General features: G+C 41.4%; 1 protein-coding gene, 1 long non-coding RNA gene and 1 pseudogene across 10 annotated transcripts in view; 1 reads left to right on the forward strand and 2 right to left on the reverse strand.

Annotated features, from left to right (window-relative positions):
* The window catches only part of RHBDD1 (rhomboid domain containing 1), a 124,125-nt gene that overhangs the window by 31,611 nt on the left and 69,536 nt on the right, over window positions 1-22,978 (reverse strand). For 3 of the 8 annotated variants that reach the window (XM_082396281.1, XM_082396280.1, XM_082396282.1), the window contains exons 7-8: window positions 6,938-7,014; window positions 1,361-1,576 (exon numbers count right to left, since the gene is read on the reverse strand). The exons of 4 other annotated variants lie outside the window; for them this stretch is intronic. In XM_082396281.1, the coding sequence (XP_082252407.1) occupies window positions 1,520-1,576; window positions 6,938-7,014 (134 nt within the window). In that variant the 3' untranslated portion in view covers window positions 1,361-1,519. Of the gene's footprint in view, window positions 1-1,360; window positions 1,577-6,937; window positions 7,015-22,978 lie in introns of those variants that run through there. One more of the 8 variants, XM_082396285.1, reaches the window with a different exon arrangement.
* On the forward strand, window positions 1,585-8,792 carry LOC309630715. The gene is made up of 3 exons (XR_014245899.1): window positions 1,585-5,208; window positions 5,980-6,323; window positions 8,775-8,792. It is a non-coding gene; the product is annotated as an uncharacterized lncRNA (long non-coding RNA).
* LOC309630708 (large ribosomal subunit protein uL29 pseudogene) lies at window positions 9,877-11,463 on the reverse strand (annotated as a pseudogene). The gene has a single exon. The product of its transcript is annotated as a large ribosomal subunit protein uL29 pseudogene (transcript).

The raw sequence follows: 22,978 nt of genomic DNA on the forward strand, positions 1-22,978 counted from the left end.
GCTCCCTCAGTGAAAAAAAAAAAAAATCTATAAAACTGAAAAGTAATAAGTATTTGATTAAATGCCTATGAAATGTACCATATATCAATCATTTATATCTCAACTCATATATATGATATATGTATTTATAGTCGTTTACTTAAACATATATTTATATACTACGGATGGGCTGTCACAGGTTTCAACATGTGAAATGACACAGGGTGAGGGCAGGGTTTCTAAAATTAAAAGCCCACAGAAGTCCTCAAAAGTCCCCACAGGATGGACGGGACATCTGTGCTCTCCTGGAGTTCACAGTGCAGTGGAGACAGAGGCACACGCCCGTAGCCACAATCACCTTGTGAAGTATCGAAGAAAGTTACCCCTCTGAGCCTCATTTTCTTCATGAAAAAATAACCTACTGAAAACCAGAAACCATGGCCTTTGGGGCAGTTTTGAGGTCCAAGTTAAAAAAAAAAAAAAAAAGATGGGAAAGTATTTCATACTGTAATGAGTAATGAGAAGTAAAATTTTAACCCCTTTGGTCTTTGCTCCTCCTGGTGGTAAATGTCTCTATGTCGGATGCTACACCTGCTGCCGACCTGGGAACTGGTGCTCAGACCAGAGACAAATCTCTACCGTACCCTAAACATAAGGCTGCTCTGGTGCCCTTCTGCAGCCCACAGATGTCTCTGATGGACAGACACACGTAAACCAGGACGCTTCATGTAAAGATAAAACTTGGTCTGTATCATGAGATTCCAAAGAGACAGAGGTTAAAAAAAAAAAGGAAAACAAGAAAACCAAAAAACAAAAAATCAAAAAAACCGCCCCCCACTTACACTGGTAAAAATGAAACCATTTTTCAATTAGCTCAGCCCTAAGCAGACACCACCATCTATTTTGTCCTAAGAATGAAAAGCTGTGGACTGCTCCTAAAGTCAATTTTACTTCTCTCTTTTGTAGACATTTCATGAAATACCTTAATCTTCCCAGCTGGCAACATTAGTAGGTAAAAGAGGAAAATGAACTCAGTTTTGGAAAGAAAGGATCATGTGGTATAACACAGAAATATCTCCTAGGAGGCAGTCTGGTTCTATTATTTGTCCTTTTCCCCTTTTTCCTATTCTTCTTCATGGGCTCCCTTTTAGGGAGCGGGCTGGGATGGGGCTGGGGCAGGGTATGACCAGGTTAAAAGCAGCCCAGGACACAACGTCATAAACGGAAGAGGGATAGCAGTTATAAGCTTCTGCAAATAGAACCTGGCCGCTTCAAATGTGTCCGACTAGACCCTCCTTCTGGCTTCAAGATTTCCTTTGTATCTCACCACGGGATGTGTGTTAGGATGACATTCAACGTGTTTAAATAAAACAAGAAAACAAACCAAGAAAAACTCTGCATGATGAAGAATGAAAATCTACTAAAAATACTTTACAATGGCTTCAAACATGAAATCACATTTACAAATAACATTTTCATGACTTGGGAATAAGTGATTCAGGAACATATGGATTAAATTTCCTTCAGAATGCATAGGGCTTTAAAAATCAAGCAGAAACTTGCTTGGCAAAATTAGCTTCGTTTGTAGAGCAGAGCTCTGGGGAAGAAAAGAAAAGAAGTTTGTCAGACGGCACTCGCTTTGGCATCCCTTCTCTGGTGCTTTCTTTGATGACCAAGTCAACTGGCTACAGTGGCCATTGCCTAGGAACAACTTTCTTGGAAATCGTTTAACTCTCTTTCCCTGTTTAGGCAAAGTGTTCAATAACTTTATAATAAATGACTCTCCCTCACCTCGACTATCTCAAGCATCAAAAATCAAGGTCTAAGGTCCACTTCTGTAAAAAATGTTGAGCCATCTTAGGCAGAGAGCAAATGGCTACCGCATCTTTGCGGCAGTCAGGTATGACTGCATATATAGGGACGTTTTTATTTCCTATTAATCCATTTGGAACTAAATACTTTTTCCCCCCAAATTAAAGACACACATTTTAGACAGAGCCCACAACAATCAGGCTCTGTTTTACCTGCCCAAACTTTTTGGTTTCCTTCACCACACAAAGTTCACACATGAATACTACCACCACCAACACTGCTATAAAATAACCTTAGCATTCACAGTGTTTACTGTTTCCAAAATGCACCCTCAAAGATCACCTCATTCCATTCTGGGGGACAGTCATGACAAGTATTTTACCCATTTTTAGATGAGGAAACTGAGGTTTGGAGAAAGGTCATATAGCAACAACTAGCCATTCTGCAAATACCAATTGTACTTTCCTGTCTTGGCATCTTTTACTGTTTATTTTGATAATTTTTAATAGTCATGTTCTCTAGAATACCTATTCCCTTTATCCCCACTGACTAGAATCTCCCATTCTTCAAGGACCAGAACAAATACCACACCTTTCAAGATGTGATCCTTGAACACTAAATCTCCAAGCAGGATGATCTTTTAATGTATCAACTGGGCTAGGCTACAGTTACCAATTATTCAATCAAACACTAATTGGGGTGTTGCTCTGAAAGTATGTGGTAGATGTGATTAAGTCTCTAATCAGTTGACTTCAAGGGAGATTATCCTAGTTAATCTAGGTAGGCCTGATTTAATTAGCTGAAATCCCCCTAAGAGCAAAGCTGAAGCTTCCTCAACAAAGAAGAAATTCCACTGATGAACTGCAACTTCAGCACATGTCCCAGAGTTCCAGCCCACCCTTCCCGAAGGCCTGCCCTACAGACTTCAGACTTGCTGGTTCAGCTCCCACAATTGTGAGCTCCTCAATGAGTCAGGCACTGCTTGTTACTGGATCATGAGAAAACAGCAAGATTTTCATGAAGTTCACAGGGTACATTTGGGAATATCCTGACTTAAAATATTTGTTATGTGGCATTTACGGAATTCACTCTTGGGGATCTGGGGTCCCCTCACAAAGAGGTGGTCCATTTTCTACATCAGGTTCTCAAAGTGATTCCCAGACCAGCATCAGAGCGTCACCTGGGCACCTGTTAACCAGTCAAATTCTCACATCCCATCCCCAAACCCATTAAGTCAGGGACTCTGGGGGTGGGGCCCAGCTCTAAACACAGGAAACCATTCTGTTTAGTGTATAAGAGAATCCCCTGCAGAGCTCGTTGAACTAAAGATTGTTGGGTCTCACCCAGGACACATGGCTATTTACATTTAAAGGAATTAAAATTAAATAAAACTAAAAAAGCAGTGCCTCCGTTGTACTAACCACATTCCAAGTGCTTAGCACATGTGGCTAGTGGCTACCATGTTAGACACTGAAGATAAAGACCATGTCCATCACTGCAGAAAGTTCTACGGGACAGTGCTGCTCTAAAGCCACTGAGAGGGACCCCTAGGAGAAACCCCTCCAAACACACGTCAGGTACTATAGGCAGGGAAAACAGTAATTTCCATTACTAGCCTGACACTGAAAAAGCACAAGGCCAGATGGTCCGAATCAAAGGCAAATGTTCCTCTGTGATGAGGCCGCTTCTCATGTGGGCAATTCTCTGTAGCTTAGGATGAGTAGTATCAGGGATTTATTTACTTAACACTGGTTAAGGCTGGGGAACCCAGCAGCAGTAGCGCAGACTACGTGAGTCATCAGAATCCTTCTTTTTATTCTTTCACAGGGGTGGGGGTGGGGATTAAGACGCTCAAAGCCTTTAGAAGCTCAGGGCCTCTGTTTTAACTCTGGTGGAACAAAGGACAAAAGTAGGGTCTATATTGCACCATCAACTGTTCACTTCCCGAAACAGCTCCTGGCAAGGCTATTGCTAACCTCCGTGTTGCTAAATCCACGGATCCTTTCTCAAGTCCTCATCTGCCTGGGACCACTGGGGCATTTGGCACAGATGGATTCTCTTTCCTCCTAGAAAAAGATTCTTGTCTTCTAGGACCAACTGCTCTCTTTGTCTCAGTTTTTCCCACCCTGCTTCACTGGTTCCTTCTTCTCCCTCTCCTTTGCTGGTACCTCTTTTTCTCTCTGACCTCTTTATGTTGGAGACCCCAGTGCTCAGGCTTTGATCCTCTTCTCCATTTTTACTCACTCCCTTGGCAATTCCACCCACTTTCGTGAATTTAAATACCATTTATATCATGCCGATGACTACCAAATTTTTATTTCCAGACCATACCTGTCATCTGCTCTCATACAGAACTACTACTCCATCCCCACATGGAACTCTCATAAACTTGTCACCCTCTCCAGGTCCAAGACTAAACTCCATTTTTTCCCTGCAAACCTGCTCTATCTGCATGTTCAGGTTAATGGAAACTCCAACTTTCCAGTGCCCTTAGCCCCACACTTTATTCCCCCTTCACTTCTCTTTCTCTCACAATCACCACCATTCTGTCAAAGAATCCTCCTGCTCTACCTGTGAAATGTATCCAGAAGCTAACCGCTATGCATCTCCTTCACGGCTGCCATTCGAGTGGGAGCTGTGGTCCTCCCTTGCCTGGGTTACTGCAACAGGCTCCTAACTGGTCTTCCTGCTGCTACCCTCTGCCTCTGTCTTCACATGGCCTATCCCTCTGTGTCTATCTTCTCCTTTTCTCTCTCTTATCAGCACACCTATCATTGGGTCTAGGGCCTACCCTCATCAGGATGATCTCACCTTGCCAGTGTTACTTTCATTACATCTGCAAAGACTCTTACTCCAAATACAGTTGCATTCTAAGGCTCTGGGGGCACAGCTCTTTTGGGGGTCAGCATTCACCCCACTATGCTGCCCCACAGACTATTCTCAACACAGTAGCCCCAGTGAGCCTTTAAGAAATTAAGTTAAATTATGATACTCTGTGCTCAAAACCCTCTAATGGCTCCCATCTCACTTAGAGAAAAACCAAAGTCCTTCCGCTGGCCTAAAAGGCCCTGTGTGATCTGGCTCTTATACCTCTCCGTCCTCACCTCCTACTGTCCAGTCATAACGGTGGCCCAGACTAGGAGATGTGGATTTGAGACATGTTTTGACTTAGCATCAAGATCACGTGGTTACTGACAACACCCAGGAGGTGACACCTGATGAGGAACAAGTTGGGGAGGTGGAAAAGGTATGTACATGCTGCATTTGAGATGTCCTTGAGTTCATTTATATATTGATATAATTTCAGAAAGAGATCTGGGGCTGAGAAGATAAATTTGAAGTATAAATCGTAACTAAAGCCTTAAGAGAAGAAAAGAGGTCCAAGAATGAAGTCATTAGGAAAACCGATATTCCAAGGTAGAGTGAGTAGAGGGGGGTGAGCCTGCAAAGGAGGCCAAGGAAAGAGGTCAGAGCAGTAGTGGGAAAGCCAGGAGGGTAGGCATCAGGGGGGGAAGAGGGAGGAAAAAAGGAGGGTTTCAAGGAGTGGATAGTTATGTTAAGTAAATCTGGGGAAGAGAAGTGTCTCCGGGCCTTAACAACATTGAGGCCGCTGGGGAACTTGGCTAGAACTGTTTCATGAGAGTAAAGGGGGGCAGCAGCACGACTGAAGAAGTGGAGACTCTGCAGACGGTAAGTGGAGAGGAAAGGTGGTCAATGAAAGGCAGTTGTGCTGTTGGTCTCTCTCTCTTTGGGGATGAGTGTGGAAAGAGACTCCAGTAGGTTTCTATATTGACAGGAAGGATCTGGTAAAGACTCAAAAGCTGAAGACAGAGGGAAAGGGGGATAATCAGTAACAACAGCTTTTCCTGAGAAGTTAGGACAGGTAAAGGATTAGCTTTTGGTAAGAGGAAAGAGACTTCCCTGCCCAGCTGTCAGGAGGGACAAGTGAAGTATGGGGGTGGATACAGGTAAGTTTGTAGTTTTCATCATGGGACGCTGAGGGCATTACCTACAGGTGGATTCTATTTCTGGGGGGAAGTCGAGGACAGGTGAGATGTTGATATCATCTATAATAGACTCAGTTTGCTCTGTTGGGGCACATTCTCCAGTTGGGCTCAGCTGCCAGGTGCAGGGTCCGAGAAGCCTAGTGGCTGGGCTCATCTAAGTCTGTGGGTTTTTTCCATATAGGTGGACGGAGGACTGAGCATCAGGGGCACGGGAGGTATGTGTAAGAGAGTAACTGAAACAAAAGACTGGACATCCAAGCACCGGATGGAGGCAAGCAAGACAAGAAGGGAAGGAATTAATGAACTGGAAAGGGGAACAAAGAACACCTGCAGCTGAGTACCCAGAAGGTTCAGGTCACCTAAAAGTGGTCGAAACACTACATACTAAGTCCGTGAAAGCTAAGAGCCCAGTGTATTTAACACAAGAAGCAAAGGAGTTTTAGATACAACCACTCTACTACCAAGGTACCAAGTGCCACCCTACTTGCTATCAAAGAGAACCAGAGGGACCTTTACATTGAAAAGGTAAGAAGGAGGTACTGAAATTCAAGGAATATCATTCCAAATCTGGATTTCATACCACGAAATCACTTCCAAGTGATGTGCTTTATTTTATTGATTTTGCTATAACTGATTCTATGTAAGTGTCCTATACACAAGTTTACCTGATTCTTTATCATCTAAACTTACCCTCTGGTGCGGTGGTTCTCAACAAGTTTTGCCCCCTAAGGGAGAACTGGCAATGTCTGGAGATATTTCTGGCCGTCACAACTGGGAGGAAGGGTGCACAAGCATCTGGTGGGTAGAGGCCGGATGCTATTCAACATCCCACAATGCACAGGACGGCTCCACCCCAACAAGGAGTTATTCAGCCCCAAGTGTCAATAGTGCTCAGGCTGAAAAACCCTGCTCCAGAACAAACATGCTTGCAAATGTACGCTGCTTACATCAGAGAGAGGAGGGCTCAACTTGGGATCCAAGTAACAAACTGTCCTCAAATTTTCTGTACCATAAATATACCAACAGCCTAAATAAAACCACCTTAGTTTTTAGAAAAACATCAATATATTAGTACACAAAACCTTGTAGACTTAGATATGTAAGAAAGCATATGGATGCCCTTGATGACTTCTTCCTACCTCCTTCCTTCCTTGCCTGGTTTTTCCCATTCTCCTGTTTATTTCTCTCCAGAAGGAGCTCTGTTCTTCACCAATTCCTGCATAGTGGAATATTAAGTTCCAATGATAAATTAATTTTGACAAAATTCCTTTATCAGAAGTAAATGTGAAAGTCTGAAGAATTTAGTTAGCTGGCCTTTTGCCCATATACAGAAATGATTAAAGACTAGACTGCGATTAAATTCTGAGCAGAGTGACATAATTAGCAAATTTATGAATGGGTCTTCTTTTCACAGTTCTACTGTCAGGACTAATTACTTGTATTAATTAGAACTGTCAACACATGAATATGCTTGTTGAAGCCGCTTCCTGTGGTAAAATACGAGACTGGTAAATATGAAGACACTTGGAAAGATGCAAAGACTTTCATTTATTAGCAACTCTAAATGATGCAGAAGCACTGACTGCACAATGAGCCTTGGGGATTGACTGTAAATGGATTCCTAGTTAATGAATTTGTTCTTCCTTGCTTAGGCATTACTCTTGGTTTAGCGTTTGGATGAAATATTCAATATATCACTACTTTAGGAGGACTGTAGCAAGAATAAGGGAAAAATTCTGCAAGTTACTGGAAAAGTAGAGTAGCAGGGATGGTTAAGGTGAGCAAGAGAGAGTTCCTGTCTCGTCTTTGATTACTCTGAGATCTAGTGTAAAACAAGTTTTAAGAACTGCTTACGTGAAACGGGAAGGACAGCTGGGGGATTAAGAACTAGAGTTTGAGACCCAGTTTTAACTCTATGTGACCTTGGGTAAGTGGACAAGTTATTAAGCCTCTCTGTGCCTTGGTTTGCTCATCTGAAAAATGGGGACAGCAATAGAAATTGTAGAGGGCTGTGGTGAGCCTTAAACGTCAACATATATAAAGGGCTTAGAGCAGCTGCCCAGCACAAGCTACGTGCTGGCTGTTACGGTTTTCATAATCATCACCTGGGATGGCAGCAGAAACAGAATTTCGAGCTCCAAGAACGAGATCCTTGGAGCAGGACGCAGTGCTTTGGAGTCAGATAGAGTCGAGGTATGAATCCAGGCCCATTACATTTAATTTTTAAGCTTCAACTGTGCCCTACCTCATGAGTCCTTGTAAAAAGTAAATTTAAAAAAATGCATGAAAGGTACTTGCTGTGCCTGGTACATAAAAGAGCCTTGCTAAATATTAGTGCTTAAGCATTCATTACCATTATTATCTTTTTGGAGAAATCTTAAGACACTGAAATAAATGCCAAAAGAAAAATATTAGTAAGTGACCTAAGATAAGTGGAGAGAGCACACGTGAAAGAGGAGAAAGGGAAATGAAGAGGATCTATCGAGGGCCTTCTCTGGGAAGGGTGCCCTCACCCCCTGTCTCAAGTGGCCGTCACCACAGCCCCAAGAGGAGGGTTTAACTCCCCAGCCACAGAATCCCCATAAATCCCCTAATTACCTTGTTCACTGGTGAAGGAAAGACAGCTGGGATTCCAACTGGGGCCTGAATGGCTGCGAAGCCCACACTGTGTCAGGGCGTGAAAGCCAGGCTGCAAAGGGCTTCATCACAGACCGCGGGGGAAACAGACTCGAGGCTCTTCCTACTTTCTTCCTTCCCCCCACCTTTACATATATTTAAAAACACAGTCATCAAATTCTTGATAGGCAAAGCTTGCTCCGGCTGGCTAAACTTTACCTGACAACTACCATAAAATAACTACCGTAAGACAATTTTAAATTAAGGTCGGTTAATCAGTTTTTTAATCCTGTTAAGTACCAACTTGGCAACGGTCCACAAAAATGAGAATTATTCTCGTTTTATGCTTTGTTTTAAAAGGTCTTCCAGAGACACACATTTCTGACAGTGTGAAGATGGCCCGACTCATAGAGGCTGCAGGGAGCTTTTAGGGAATGAATGAGAAGCATCTCCGAGGGTCCCTCCCAATTCAAAAAGCTAATGTTTCTGCATGCAGCAAGATGTCGATGCTAAAGTTGATTTCAATTAAAAATCCATTTCTGTACAAATGTTATAAAACTAGACTAATAAAATGTAAGTTGGTGACTCCTAATTTTGTCTTAAAAATTATGCGATACCTTAAAGATCAATCTGGCCAAAACTCCATAGCAACAAAATAATCAGTGCATAAAAAGAAAATCTAGTTGTAGGATGTCCTGGATCCGTTCACAAGAAAGCTCGGTTAAATGCAAGATGCCAGAAAATCTGCTGGAGTTCCCAATGTCATGTCAGAAAGCAAGCTGCTCCAAGCTGCTCCCTGGAACCCGTTAAAACTTACTTTAAAGGATAGATCTTCCCCCCTCTACTCTAGTTGCTCACTAGATAGTTCTCGAAGCAAATGCAGGTACCAAAGGATCTTACTGACAGGTACTGGGGGATATGTGGTAGGAATGGTCAGAATGTGCATTATTACTCTTCGAATAACCCCGTTTATTTTTTTGATTGCATATTATGCTTAAAAATGAACTTGGGGGATATGGTAAAAACAGCTCTGAATGGGGAGTACGATGATGCCGATTCCAGGAGTAGCTCAGGGACGGTTAAGCCGTGTGGCTCTAGCCAACACCCTCTCTTTCTAGGGTGCAGTGTGCCAAGGTGGTTAGGACCAGGCCGTTTCTAAGGCTCTTACAGAGTTATAATCTAAGAATAACTATATTAACAAGAACTCTGTAATTCTTACAAGGCCAAACCGCTGCCACAGGGCTCTTAGGCTAAGGTTTTTTGCACAGTTGCTGAAAGCGTCAGCTGAGCTCTCCTCAAATGGCAGTCGTGCCGTCAGGTTATAATCGTCTCTAATTGGTGCTTTCGTGAATTGCAAATTTCCTAACCACTAGAAGGCCTGAAAAAGAATCTCATTCCTCTGTAATCAGAAACATGTTAAAAGGCAAAATAATTAAAAAAGAAAGCACACTATGAGCAATAATCATTAAAACTCACTGCTTTATGTTTATGTTAACATTCCTCATCAGTAAAAACAAGTCTAGAGAACAGAATAGACAAAAAACAAACATCCTATTTTACAATTTCTTAATTGCATGATTTCCAATAAGAATTCGTATGTGAAATAAGTTGGTCTTAATTGTTTCTTTTCTTGTCATCGAAACATATTAGGAAATCATCCACAACCCTTCCTTCCTTCTTTCCATCCACCCATCCCATTCCTAAATATTCCCAACCATCAGTCACCCTTCTCTTTGATTAGCAACAGTTTCACCCAGATAATAGCTATTTTTGTTGATGCCTTCCTAGTTCCCTCCCTCCACCCTTCCTCCCTCTCTCTTCCACTTGACTAAGTTCCCTGAAGGCAGAGAATTTGGTTTTTGTTTATCTTCATTTTTGGGGAAGAGAGATGGCTACCTTGCTCATACGTGGCACAATATGGGTTTTCCAAATATTCTAAAAATTACATAGAATTTAGAAATCTAGGTAACTACTAAAATGGATGGTACTATCTGTACCTTCAATTAAAAAAAAAAAAAAGTACCCATTGTCTTCTGCTAGAGCTTCTTAAGAGCGATGCAGAGAGAAATGGGAACCTCTCTCCGTGGCCCTCAAGGAACTCCCCACCTAAAGACCTAAAGACCTAAAGACCGGGTCTTCCCTGGTGGCGCAGTGGTTGAGAATCTGCCTGCTAATGCAGGGGACACGGGTTCGAGCCCTGGTCTGGGAAGATCCCACGTGCCGCGGAGCAACTGGGCCCGTGAGCCACAACTACTGAGCCTGCACGTCTGGAGCCTGTGCTCTGCAACAAGAGAGGCCGTGATAGTGAGAGGCCCGCGCACCGCGATGAAGAGTGGCCCCCACTTGCCGCAACTAGGGGAAGCCCTCACACAGAAACGAAGACCCAACACAGGCATAAATAAATAAATTTAAAAAACAACAACAACAACAAACCTAAAGACCTGCGAGAATCACCAGGGGAACTTATAAAGCAATCCCAGGACCTGGGCCCACGCTGCTGTCTTTGTGCACCTGCCCTCACCCCTGCCCCACCAGCTGTATATTCTGATTTATTTGGGGGCCAAGGCACTGATGATTTTTTTTTTTTTTTTGGCCAGTTTGTTTGTTTCATTGACACCTGGATGCTCGGGCCTTGACCGCGTACTTCCGGAGCGGGTACAGCCGCTGCTTCCGCTGCTGCTTCTAGGGCTTCAGGTTCTCTTCGCCGTTTGCTGAGCCGCGGCGCATGGCACGCGTTTTCTTGGGCCGCAGATCCAGGGGCTTGTACTTCCTGCCCTTATAGAATTTCCAGAGGTTCTCTTTCTGAGTCTGGTTAATGACGGTGAGTACACGGGCGATGGCTTTGCGAACAACTCGGATCTTGGAGAGTTTAGACGCCGCGCCACCTGTTACTTTAGCCACGCGTAGCTGGGCCAGCTCCACTTTCGGGTCCTCCAGCGGTTTCAGCAGCTCCTCCTCCTTCTCGCCGCGAAGGTCTCGAGCCTTCATCTTGGCCATGACTGTAGGGTCAGCCTCCGCCGCCTTCTCGGAGGGGAAAAAGAGGCACTGATAATTTTTAAAAGCTCCCCAGGTGATTGTAACAGGAAGCCAGGATTGAGAACTACCAAAATCTCTGAAACCCCTCCTCTAGTTGCTTAACAAATGCTAGTTAACTATATGCTTGGCCTTTCATTGTCTTACAGGCCTTGGAGGCACCCACGATTCATTTACTGAAACACATTGCACATCAATGGTTATTCTTTTTTCAGAAATCAAGTGAGGTCACTGCTCGAATAAACTTAATTCTCCTTGATGTCACTGAGCTGTAGCTTTCATAAAAGTCCACTCTCCTTCATTTAATATGGTCTTTTCTAACTTTCCATTGAATTGGAATATTCTATCTATAGTTAGCTGAGTGTTACCTGTGGGTTGGAAAACAGCTGGGGATTTCATGTTCCCTAGACTTTCACAGGTCTCCACTGAAGGCCCTGAAAACACTGAACCATGAAATCTGCAGTAGAAATTCCCATAGGAAGTTTAAAGTTGACCAAGAAGACATTAATAAAACCTCTATTTGAAAAACTTAATTTGAAACTCTTTGATGAATATTTTACAGAAAACTCTAACTCACTAAAATTTCTAATTTCATTCCAATAGGAATGAGTATGAATACAAAAAAAAGTTCACTAAGCTAGTAAAATATGAGTAGCATTTAGATTATTAATTATATTAATTATTAATTAAATTATTATGATGATGACCATACCAATACAATATGAAAGGCAAAATGATGTCATGAGTAAGTACATAGACTCTGGAACCAAGACGGCTTGTGCTCAAATCTCAGCTCTGTCGCTTATTAGCTAAGGGACCTCAGTTTGCCTTCCTTCGGTTTAGTCTCTTCTCTGAAATGGGTAAACAGTAACACAGCATTGGTGGTTGCTGGATTGAGTGAACACACACACACATACACACTCATGTGCATACACATGCACACACGTCACTTATAATGGTGCCTGGTGTGCTGGAACGCACTCAAATTCCATCTCTCTCCCTGCAACCCAATCCCCACGCATATCAGAGTGAGCTTAAAATCCAGATTGCATCTTACTGCCCTCCATACTTAAAAGTCTCAATGGTTTCCCCTGTTTCCAGGGTCAAGTACAAAACCCTTAAACACAACCTACCAGGCCTTTCACAACCTGATTCCCACCCATCTTGCCACTCTGGTCTGACAATGAAAAATATATTGCAGCCACAACCATCGCAGTACCTACAATGGGCCACCCTCTCATCTCAGGGCCTTTACCCATTTTCTCTGCTTCCCTTGCCCCTTTGTTCACACCCTTCACTAACTTCTCATCACATTCAGGGAAAAACCAAAATCCTTAGATGGCACATGGTCTGGGGCCCACTAATACAAATTTAGGATCAATACCTCGATTGTCTCAAACTTAGATATGATACATTCATTCATATGAGAAAGGATGCTCACTCCCTAAATATTTGCCTGCCAATCTTTAAGATAATTAAGGTGATAACAGATGTTATGACGTCATTACAGCCACTCAAGAGGAAAACCTGTGAATTCTGAGTTTAGAATAAATAGTATCCTGTCTGTATACCTCTCTCTTCTGTTTGCTGTAGGTGCAATATTTAATTTGTTTCCATGTTAAATAGTTGTTTGTCTATTCATGTAACTAAAACAGCAGAGAGAGACACCCTTTTTAGAAAACACAAGTCTGGGTGTTTTTAAGGACAGTGCTCATTTGATCTCATTATTCTGCCAGTTAATTGACAGGAAAGAACATCCTAATTGCTCATTAACTCTGAAGATGTCCCCTTGTCTGGTGTCAAGGTCTAAGAGATACAGGGTACACAGCAGCTGTACAACTGCTGCTGCTTTAGGGGGACAAAGCATTAGGTTTGCACAGTTAAAAAACAGCAGATGTTCTGATATGGGTTTCAAACAATCCCATCTATAATATGGTAGAATTTGGTGGTGAGTTATTTTCCCCTCAGGCTAATAAGATGAACCACATCGCTGATTAAATATTATTTTCTGGGGCCACAAGGTTTTTTTCATGGCTACCGCTTATGGAAATCATTCTTGGCTGGATTGTAAACTGCCAAAATGGCAACTGGTTTGAAAGGCTCTCCGAGAAAGGCATTCCTTGGTGCTCTTTTCCTCTACCCACCCTTGTCCCTACATGCAAGGCCATCTGGTCCTGTGATAATAAGCAAAAGCATAAGAGAAACAAGCCATCAACACAGGCCTGCGCAGTGACTATTCAGATCCCTTCCTCAAAGCATACAAAGAAACCCAGAATTCCAGGAAACAGCTATACCCACTTACCAAGAAGCACTGTCTCCATGCTTCCCTGATATACAAAACATTAAGATGATAATAATTAGCAAATAATTAGGGCTGCCAAAGGGTAAGGAAACACTGTCATAACCTGACAAGTGTCACAGTGTCAAAGCTCTGCTCAAAATGGGCCTCGCTGGCCCTGAGTTATCTAAGCCAGGGGCTCAATTCCCTCCTCACCCCCATGTGTCTCGCCAAAAAGCATCCTCTACACAATGGTAAACTACTTGGGGCTTAAAGTTTATCTTTGTCACAGCACAGTGTGCCAAAAGAAGGGCCCTGCTAACCCCCAGAGACGCAGCTTATTTAAAGTTATAATGAAGACAGCAGGTGTTCCATACAGATGTCTCTTCTTTTAGAAGACACCTATTAAACACTTTATTCTCCCTTAATCTCGGTGGGCTAAGCTGCATTTTATTTCAGCATCACCCGAGCCAAAAGCAAACTGTTTCCCTTTAGTCTCACTGAGCTGAAAATTAAAAACGACTCGGTTTTGGGTTGTTTTGGTTGATTTGCAGGGAATCCTGAACGTGGTGATTCTAGAGTCAACTCCCATTGCTTTCTGGTAACAATGAAAGCAATGCCAGACTCCCCAGAAAGTATGCCAGACTCCCCCTTTCCTTGGCGACCCAAACCTCTGAGTGCCAACCACCTCACACCTTCCAGTGAGATGAAGCAGAACAGATCTGAAAGGACTGCACTCGATAAAATGTATGCTGCTTTCACTTTTGTAAACTGTAAAGTCAAATGGAAATGCCTAGTGCCATGGCACTAAAGCAGCCTCAAACTAAGACAGGATCCAGTGTGTTCTGGAACCCTTAAGAAAGAGATCATTGTAGCAGCCAGGGGAGAGCTAGCTACCAGTAACAGGAACCACTGGTCTTCTTGCCCAAAGTGTGTGGATACCTTTAGCCTGGAAGGTTGGAGTAGAGATGAGAAGGGAAAGAAGGAAATGAGCAAAAAGGAAGAGTGGAGACAGGATGTAGAGATCCTGGTCTGGATACTCCCCTCTGCACAATCTCCCTCAACACTCTCACAGACCATAAGTAGCCCGCAGAAGCTGGAGGTGAAGGTGTGAGGTGTAGTTTCCTCTGCATTTCTCTACAAAAAATGACCTGATGCCTTTAATGGGATGGCACTGTGGAGAATATCGAAGAAGAGGAAGGTCAATATTGAATATTTTTAGCAATGCATAGGTTTTCATATTTTTTCTTAATAAAGGTTCTCCGTGATTTTGCAGACATTTTAGAAAATGGAGTCAAGCCAAAACAAGAAAGTAAGTCACCATAATCTTATTTCTGAGAAATAAGGATGAGTGGCATTTTGCTAAATATTATTCCAATCTTTGTTATAGTACATTTACTAGGTCTTACAAAAATAAGTGAGTTTCTACTAAGACTACTGCTATGTCCTGCTCATTTGACTCACTATGAACCTGCTTCTATTTTTAGTGGCTAAGTATTATTCTAGATCATGATTTATTTCACCTATTTCCTATTGGGGCATGATTAGGCCATTTGCGAGTTTTCCAAAGCAGATGATTACAATGTAATTTTAATCAGCTTAATATTTATAGTAATCTTAATAACGCTGTGCAATTTTGGTCCTGTCTTACAACAAAAGTAGATTTAAAAAACACAGATGTGACACAGGAAGATTGCTGGTCCCTAATTGAGATGCTTGAAGATATATAAATATATATTATGCATGACTCTCACATCTGGCTCTCCATAACGAAGTTCAACAGAATTATAAATAGTTTTGAATCCTTGGAGAACTGCCATGTGATGAAACTAGACCACTGTGAAAGCTATTTGTGATTCTATAATAAATGGAAACCAACATATGACTTGAGTTTTCTCACTAGCAAAACAACACAACAAAACGGATGAACACGTGCACCTCTGAGTGAGATTCAAGAGGTTGAGTAGACGACAGTGAAAATTCTCACGTGAATGATTCACGTGTAATATTGATAGGTGGCTCAACATAAAATTCTGTCTTAAAGCACACTTAGTGCAAGCACATTTATTCTTTTTTGTTATCTTTTCTTTTCTAAAAAGAAAGCCACTGAAGAAAAATTGAGTCCTATTTAAATGGACAATGCAAATACCCTTAATTCAAATGTCACTAATTGTCCATAGTAAAAACAGTATTTTCAAACTCATATGCTATGATTTTTGGTAGAAACAAATCACTGCCCAGCAGATTATTTATGATTGTCTATAGAAAGCATTTTTTTGGTGTGTGTTCTTTTAGGTACCTGAGATGCAAGTTTCTTGTGTAAGAAGGGCATTCTTTCCCTAAACAAACTATTTATTTCATAATTTTTAATTAATGTCAGGAATTTTTGCTTAAAAAAAGAGACAACCCAACCAAACAAAAGAACTTAGCCAATCATGTGAGGACCACAGTAAGAGAAATGTCATTGTCATTCTACAAGTAATACTGTCTTTTTAAATGTAGCTAAGACTGTTCTATAGTGACCACACCTACCAAAGGGTTTTCAGTGTTCTGATTTCAGGATGATAGCAATGGCCAATCCGCCTCCCGAAACACAAACATAACTCCAACTCGGCCATGCGGGCTGACTATGTGGAGGGCTACAGACAGAATCGTGCTGGTCTCTTCCATCACTGACAATTCACGACAGCCTAGAAGCGCTTTTTCTGAAGAGGCCCCGACTGGGCATAGAGAAGTCTGGCCTTCTTGCCTGGTGTTTACCACTCAGAATGTGACCCCGGGCCAGCCATTTAATTTCTCTGTGCTTCTATTTCCCAATCTAAAACAATGGCTATAATTACAAATGCTTATTTCGTAGGGTTCTGTGAGGGGATGTGAACCTTCCTTAGCACAGTAACCACGAGGGAAGAGGTACTGCTTGTTGACCTGGAAAGAATTCACCAAAACATTTACAGTGGTTTCTTCTGGGTGCCTGTATTATGGGTAGCTGCAAGGATACACCTCAAATGTGATGTGGTTTTTCTCTGGGTGGTGGGGTTATGGATCGCTTTTTGTCTTCTTTTTGGTGATTTGTATTGATCATTTTCCAGCGTGAATATGTTCTGCTTTTATAACCAGCAGGACAAATGCTTATCCAAATTCTAAAAGACCATAATAACCGAGTTCAGGGACCCATCATCACCTGTCTCGGGCCCTCAGCACCGTCCACCCTGGGACATCTGGAATTCAGGGAGGACTTCCAGAAAAGGAGCTGAGTGCTGCCTCTTTCCATGGCAAAACAAAAGCAGAACCGCACGGCAATCACAGCGCACACCTAGCAGGTGTTGGCACACACACGTCAGCGCAGTCTCACACACGTCATCACCTGCCTCCCTTCCTTCTGAAGGCCAGACGGACTCTGTCCCTGCGGTAGGAGGAGCTGAGAGTCCAGCTGCAGCCAGCCTGGAAGGCGGACGCGGAAGCTAATTCAGGGGTTCAGCTCTGCTCTAGGGTGGACACACAGGAGCCCAAGGAAATGTGGATCCAATCTAGCACCTTCCAGGAAGGTCCTGACCCCCAGGCTCTTCATGCCTGGGGAACCCAACCTACATCACAACAGCATCCCCAGGGCAGGACACCGTCCACAGTAACTGGGCCAGAGATATAAGTGATGGGATATTAAGCCTCTTGACTTCTCCGAGTCTGTTTCCTCATTGAGTAAGATCAGGTGTCAGATATGCTGACCTCTGAGGTCACTCTCAGTGCCAGTTATGTTTGAAAATGGTTCAGCCTTGTCTCATTCTCCACTATCTACTTTTAAAAGTAATTTAAGTAAATTAAGCAAAGGATCGAAACAATAGGTCCCTCCCCAAGACTGCAGTTATGTGCTTAAAATTATATGCTAAACTTAGGTGGTATATGTTATCTGTACTTACAATGCTTAGAAAGGAATTAGAAAGGTTCAAATAAAAAAGAATAAAATTTTATTCACTGAAAATATCAACTACTGAGGCTATGAAATAAAGTCTCAAAGTCTGGGCCTTCAGCTCAAAAAAAAAAAAAAAGATAATGTTTGGTTTGGTTTCATATTTTAGTACAAACACAGAGAATTAGAAACTTCTTCACACCCTCAATTGTTTGATTAATAAGAATGTAAAATCCACTATAATTTTAAAGCACTATTTGACATCTCTCTTCCTAATTAAAACCTTTTATGAAATGATGAGTTTCTTAATCACACCTATATTGTTTTCTCCAATTAAGTTTGATCTTATAAAACACTGAATATACACCTCAATAACTTCGAGATTAAAAACTGTATAGATAACTTGAGTATCCAAATCATCATATTAGTGAATTTGATATTCTCTAAAATTCTTACATAACTTAGGGAACCATAGTTGCTGAAGCAGAGAACTTCATAGATGGGTAAGTAAAGTGATCAGCTCATTTCAAAAGTTACTGTATCTCCTTCCTAAATCTAATATATTGGGTAGCTGAAGTGAAGTCAGTCACTAAAATCTCCTGTCGTTCGGCAGAAAGAACAGTGTTTTTGGTTTGACAGCAAAGAACAAGATTTACTCATTTCCGTACCCTGCAGTGCTTAACAGTACCATACACAAACAAGGGGCTCCAATTGGAATTTGCTGAGGAACAGAATGAATAATGATCCAAAGCAACGTGACGAGTGTGCAAGGTAATATTTCCGAAACCATCAAGACTTGGTAGCCCACAAAACAGGGTCCAAGTGTGGGGGAAGATGAAGGGGACATGGGTGGCTGGAATTAATTCATTAGAGGTTTGTTTATACTTTTATTGCTAAATCTACTCATTAGCATCTGAATGATCCCTTTCAATAATAAATGGTGATTGTGGGGTTAGGTAGCGGAGGAAAAATTATAAGTTCACATAGAACTATTAATGTTAATTTCTCAAATATGTTTCAGTTTCATGTATCATTATCTTTATTATTTTAGCAACGGCTGAGCTACAGTTAATCTTTTTAAGTATAAAACCTCAACAGAAGCCTGCTCCTTCCCAATAGGGACCTAAACAGAACTCTGGTCCACTTATTTTATTATTTCTTTTCCTGACTGGGATATATTCACATGTTATTTTGCAGGTTTGAAACATCATGTATTTACATTTCTTTATATGCACAATTTCACATCTAGATACAGTCTCAAATATCAAACTTTACTCACTGAAATGAATATCTCCGAAGTAGAGAGAAGGGAGTAAGAACCTATAATCCAAAGGAAGTGTTCTGCAATGAAACTGCTTTTAGGAAATCTGGCAGATGGCGCTTTTTCATTACAGAGAAAGTTTTCCTGGGGGAAAACACACCAAATTACTTAAAAAAAAGAAGTGGTCACACGGAATGAGCTGTACATCTCTGTCCTGGCCTGCAACACGCCTGCAAAGCCAAGCAGGCCAGCCGTGATCATTTGCATATGTTAAAAATCGCCAACTGCATTATGCCTGCCCTGGGCCAGTGAAGGCTCAAATAATCATGCAACTGAAGCAGATACCACCATCAAATGCATGTATTTATCAATTTAGATCTCCCTTAGACAGTTGCGTGAATTTATCTTCCAGAAATGATCTTTCATCCGTCAGCCCTGAGACCTACATGACAAACACTCGCCAATATTCCTGACATTTCTCAATATCCGCATCTCTTTCTAGCTACGCCCGTCCTGCTCAGTCCATTACCGCAGAATGGAAAAGGAAGAAACTTTGAAGAGGACCCAGTTCAACTCTCTTATTATAAAAAATAATAATAAAACAAAGGTCTGATCAGATTCAGTGACTCACACCTCACGTAAAGTTAGTTCACTGATAGTCCAGGACTGAAGCTCAGACCACTGAATTCCCATCCTTTTCTCTTTGTACCACACGATGAAAGATTAAAAGAACATGCACATAATTTATTCCATTTTTTTCAAAATTGTTCATACAACAATAAAGAAACAAGACAGATGTCATTTTTATTTACCTTGGTGTAGCCTCAATAAAAAGCAAAATATGTAACGCAGTTAAAATAAATTCTCTTTTTGTTTTTTTTATTTAAAATGTATCTGAATTGGTCCCTATGAACATATATGCCTATAAACAGGATTCAAAGATATTGTCAAGTGATCTTTTCATAACAAAAGCCCTAGATATTAATGCGGAACCCAGATACTCTTTTCCAATATGGCTCCCCTGGTAATTTTACATGTAAGGACTTAGAGACAAAGGAACAACCAGTTTCATTCTGAAGCCAAGACCTTTGTCGTATGTCCCACCACAGCTTCACATATGGCTAGCCAGCAACCCCAACTGTACAATGTGGGGAGTGGGTGACAACTCTGCTTGATTTTCACAAGAGAGCCGAAGTGTGATTGTGGCCATTTGCCTTTCAGAAGAGTCTAAGAAAAGAAGCACACGTTACTCCACATGTCATGAGGATTTCCAGTTTTAACCAGTACACATGCTCCAGACTGGCAGATAGAAGTTGAAAAGGACACAGCTTTGTACCCAGCCACCCGCTGAACTTGGTGGCAGGCTATTTAAAAAAAAAAAAAAAAAGAAAGAAAAAAAAAGGGCACAAATTATACATGGAAGGACGTGGGGGAGAGGGGCGAGGAAAATGCAACGAGCTAATGTTCCTAGTTGGCATCTGCCTTTTGACTCAAAGAAAGGAGATGGCTCTCGTCCAAAATTTTTCTATTATTGTGGTATCAGCTGCCTCTTGGATTCTTTTATAAGAACTGAAACTGCCAACAGAACAAGACAAGATTTCTGTTAATGGTAGTAAATGTGCCGGCTTCTTGAAATAATAGGGATTCCGATATTTCTTCTACAGAGGCTACTTTGGTATTATTATTCCTGGCATGAGCTTTAGGACTTATAATTATGGCCAGGTACTATTAAGAAATATGACAACAGCAAATTCTGAGGTTAAAAAAGTTGTTACCTTGATTCTTTAATTTACTCTTCCAATATATTGAACTAAAGAAACTAATTGGTGCTGGATGTCTCTTGCTGGACTGGCATTCTACCAAATGAATTTCTATCAGTTGGCCCTTTCAAATCTCAGTATTATTGATGACTATTACACTAACTTCTTACTCTGAAAACTGGGAATCAAAGAGAAAGAATTAAGCATTTACCTAGCCTTTTAAAAAAGGACTATAGATTCTACCTACTTCATGAGGGAATGATCATATTTTTTTAAAAAAGCCAATAAATAAATTACTAGACAGATTATGTCTAGTAAATGACAGATTCAAACTGGGGATGTAGAAAACTGGAAAAAGCATCACTACTATCCTTATAATAAACATGAATGCTGGACAATCTGCAAATCAATACCTTTTCCTGAACCCAACAGAAAGCTGAGGCAGTAGGGCAGCCAAACTAGACAGAAGTCTAAAACAGCATAGGAACACTTGCTTACCTAGGACAGACTCTACTGGACACTAATAAAAAGAATTCAGCCAAAACTGTTAAACTGCTAAAGGCTGAGTGCGAGCTAGCAAGATGCTATTCATAGAATATATAACACAGAACATATTGGGGGCTGCAGTACAAAGGAATTCACACCCACTTTCAGGCTCTTCTCAGGACCTCATGTGGCCCTTGCAAAAGACCTATGTGAGCCCAGAGAAAGTGTCCTTTGTCCTCTGTCATTCCTGGCATAGTCCTGAGGGAAAGAAGAGCAGCCACTGCAGGAAAGGTCTGCATGAAAGGCTGCCTAGATCCTTCTTCCCTATCGTCCCTAAGGAACAAAAGACTTAAATGCCTGGGAGAAAGGCAAAAGCCAAGTTTCCCTTAAGGAAATGGTGAAAACCTCCTGCAGTTTAGAGAAGGGAAGAGGAGAAAAAAAAAAACCACCCTCTAAACTGGGGAGAGGGGCAGAGATACTGAGAAGGCCACACCTCCAAACCAAGAGACACAATGACCGCGTGGACTAAGGCTTAATCAGAGCACCCCCGGCACTGGTCTCCACCACCAAACTAAAAAGCACAGACTAACACGCAATAGCAGTGTGCCACCGGGGGAGGGGCGGTGGAGGGGATGGAGTACCTGTCCCAGTTACAGCACAAAGACTTACAACTGAAGTTCAAGCAGACATTGAGAGGCGCTCTGGCAAATCAGCCCCCACCCTAAAAACAAGGTAACATTAGAGGAATTCGAAGTCTTTGATGCGCTGAGGGGACCATACAGTACACACTCAGTATTACTCACTGAGTAATTATGTAGAATTATGTAATTCTACATAATTCAAAATACTCACAGTGCTCAATAGAACAAGTAGACAGATAATCCACAGGGATTAGAAGATCTACGCAACACTATCAACTCAATTAATCTGACTAACATTTGTAAAACACTCCACCCAACTAGAGCAGGACACACATTCTTTTCAGGTGCACATGGCATTTTCACCAGGATGGTCCATAAAATATCACAACCAGGTGAGATTTATCCTGAGAATACAAACCTGCTTCAAGTTTGAAAATCAAAATAATTTAGTATGTCAATAGACCAAAGAAGAAAAAGTATATAATAATCTCTACAAATATAGAATAAAAATTACTATTTTTAATAGCATACCTCCCCCTGCAGAAAGAAAGAAAGAAAGAAAGAAAGAAAGAAAGAAAGAAAGAAAGAAAGAAAGAAAGAAAGGAAGAAAGAAAGACTGACTCAGGTATAAGTTTAAGAAAATATATACATACATGAAGGAACTGTATGTTCAAAAAATTTTAGTGGTGTGAAAAAATGATTACAACCTAATACTGAATGAAAAAAAGTAAGGTTCAAAATAGTATATACCATATGGTCAACTTTTATAAAATAAACTCAAACCAAATATTTTTCCACCGGAAGAAAAGGCTAAAAAGTAATAAAGCCCATTTTAAAAAATGTCTCCTCGGTTTCTCACTCTTAATAAGACAGTCATGAAGTGTTTTAAGGAAAATAAAATTGAAATTAATATAAACAATTTGCAAAGCTATTTCCTTTGCTGTCACCCGTTAGTGTATAATGCACTTCAAGGAGTCTCTTCAGATCAGTTTCATTGGAACTAGTTCCATATGCTCTTAAAACATCCACTGAAAATGAAATTCTGTGGTCAAATAAGTTTGGAAAACATTACATTTAATAAATTGGTTTCTTAATCGTAGAACTAATTAGAATCGTCAGTATAACAGTGCCATTCTGGATCTTCAAGGGGGTACAGTTTGCAGTTTCCCAAACTTATTTGAATGTAGAACTTATGAAGTGG

This window comes from Balaenoptera borealis (assembly GCF_965194805.1).
Source record: "Balaenoptera borealis genome assembly, chromosome: 6".
NCBI classification, from domain to species: Eukaryota; Metazoa; Chordata; class Mammalia; order Artiodactyla; family Balaenopteridae; genus Balaenoptera; species Balaenoptera borealis.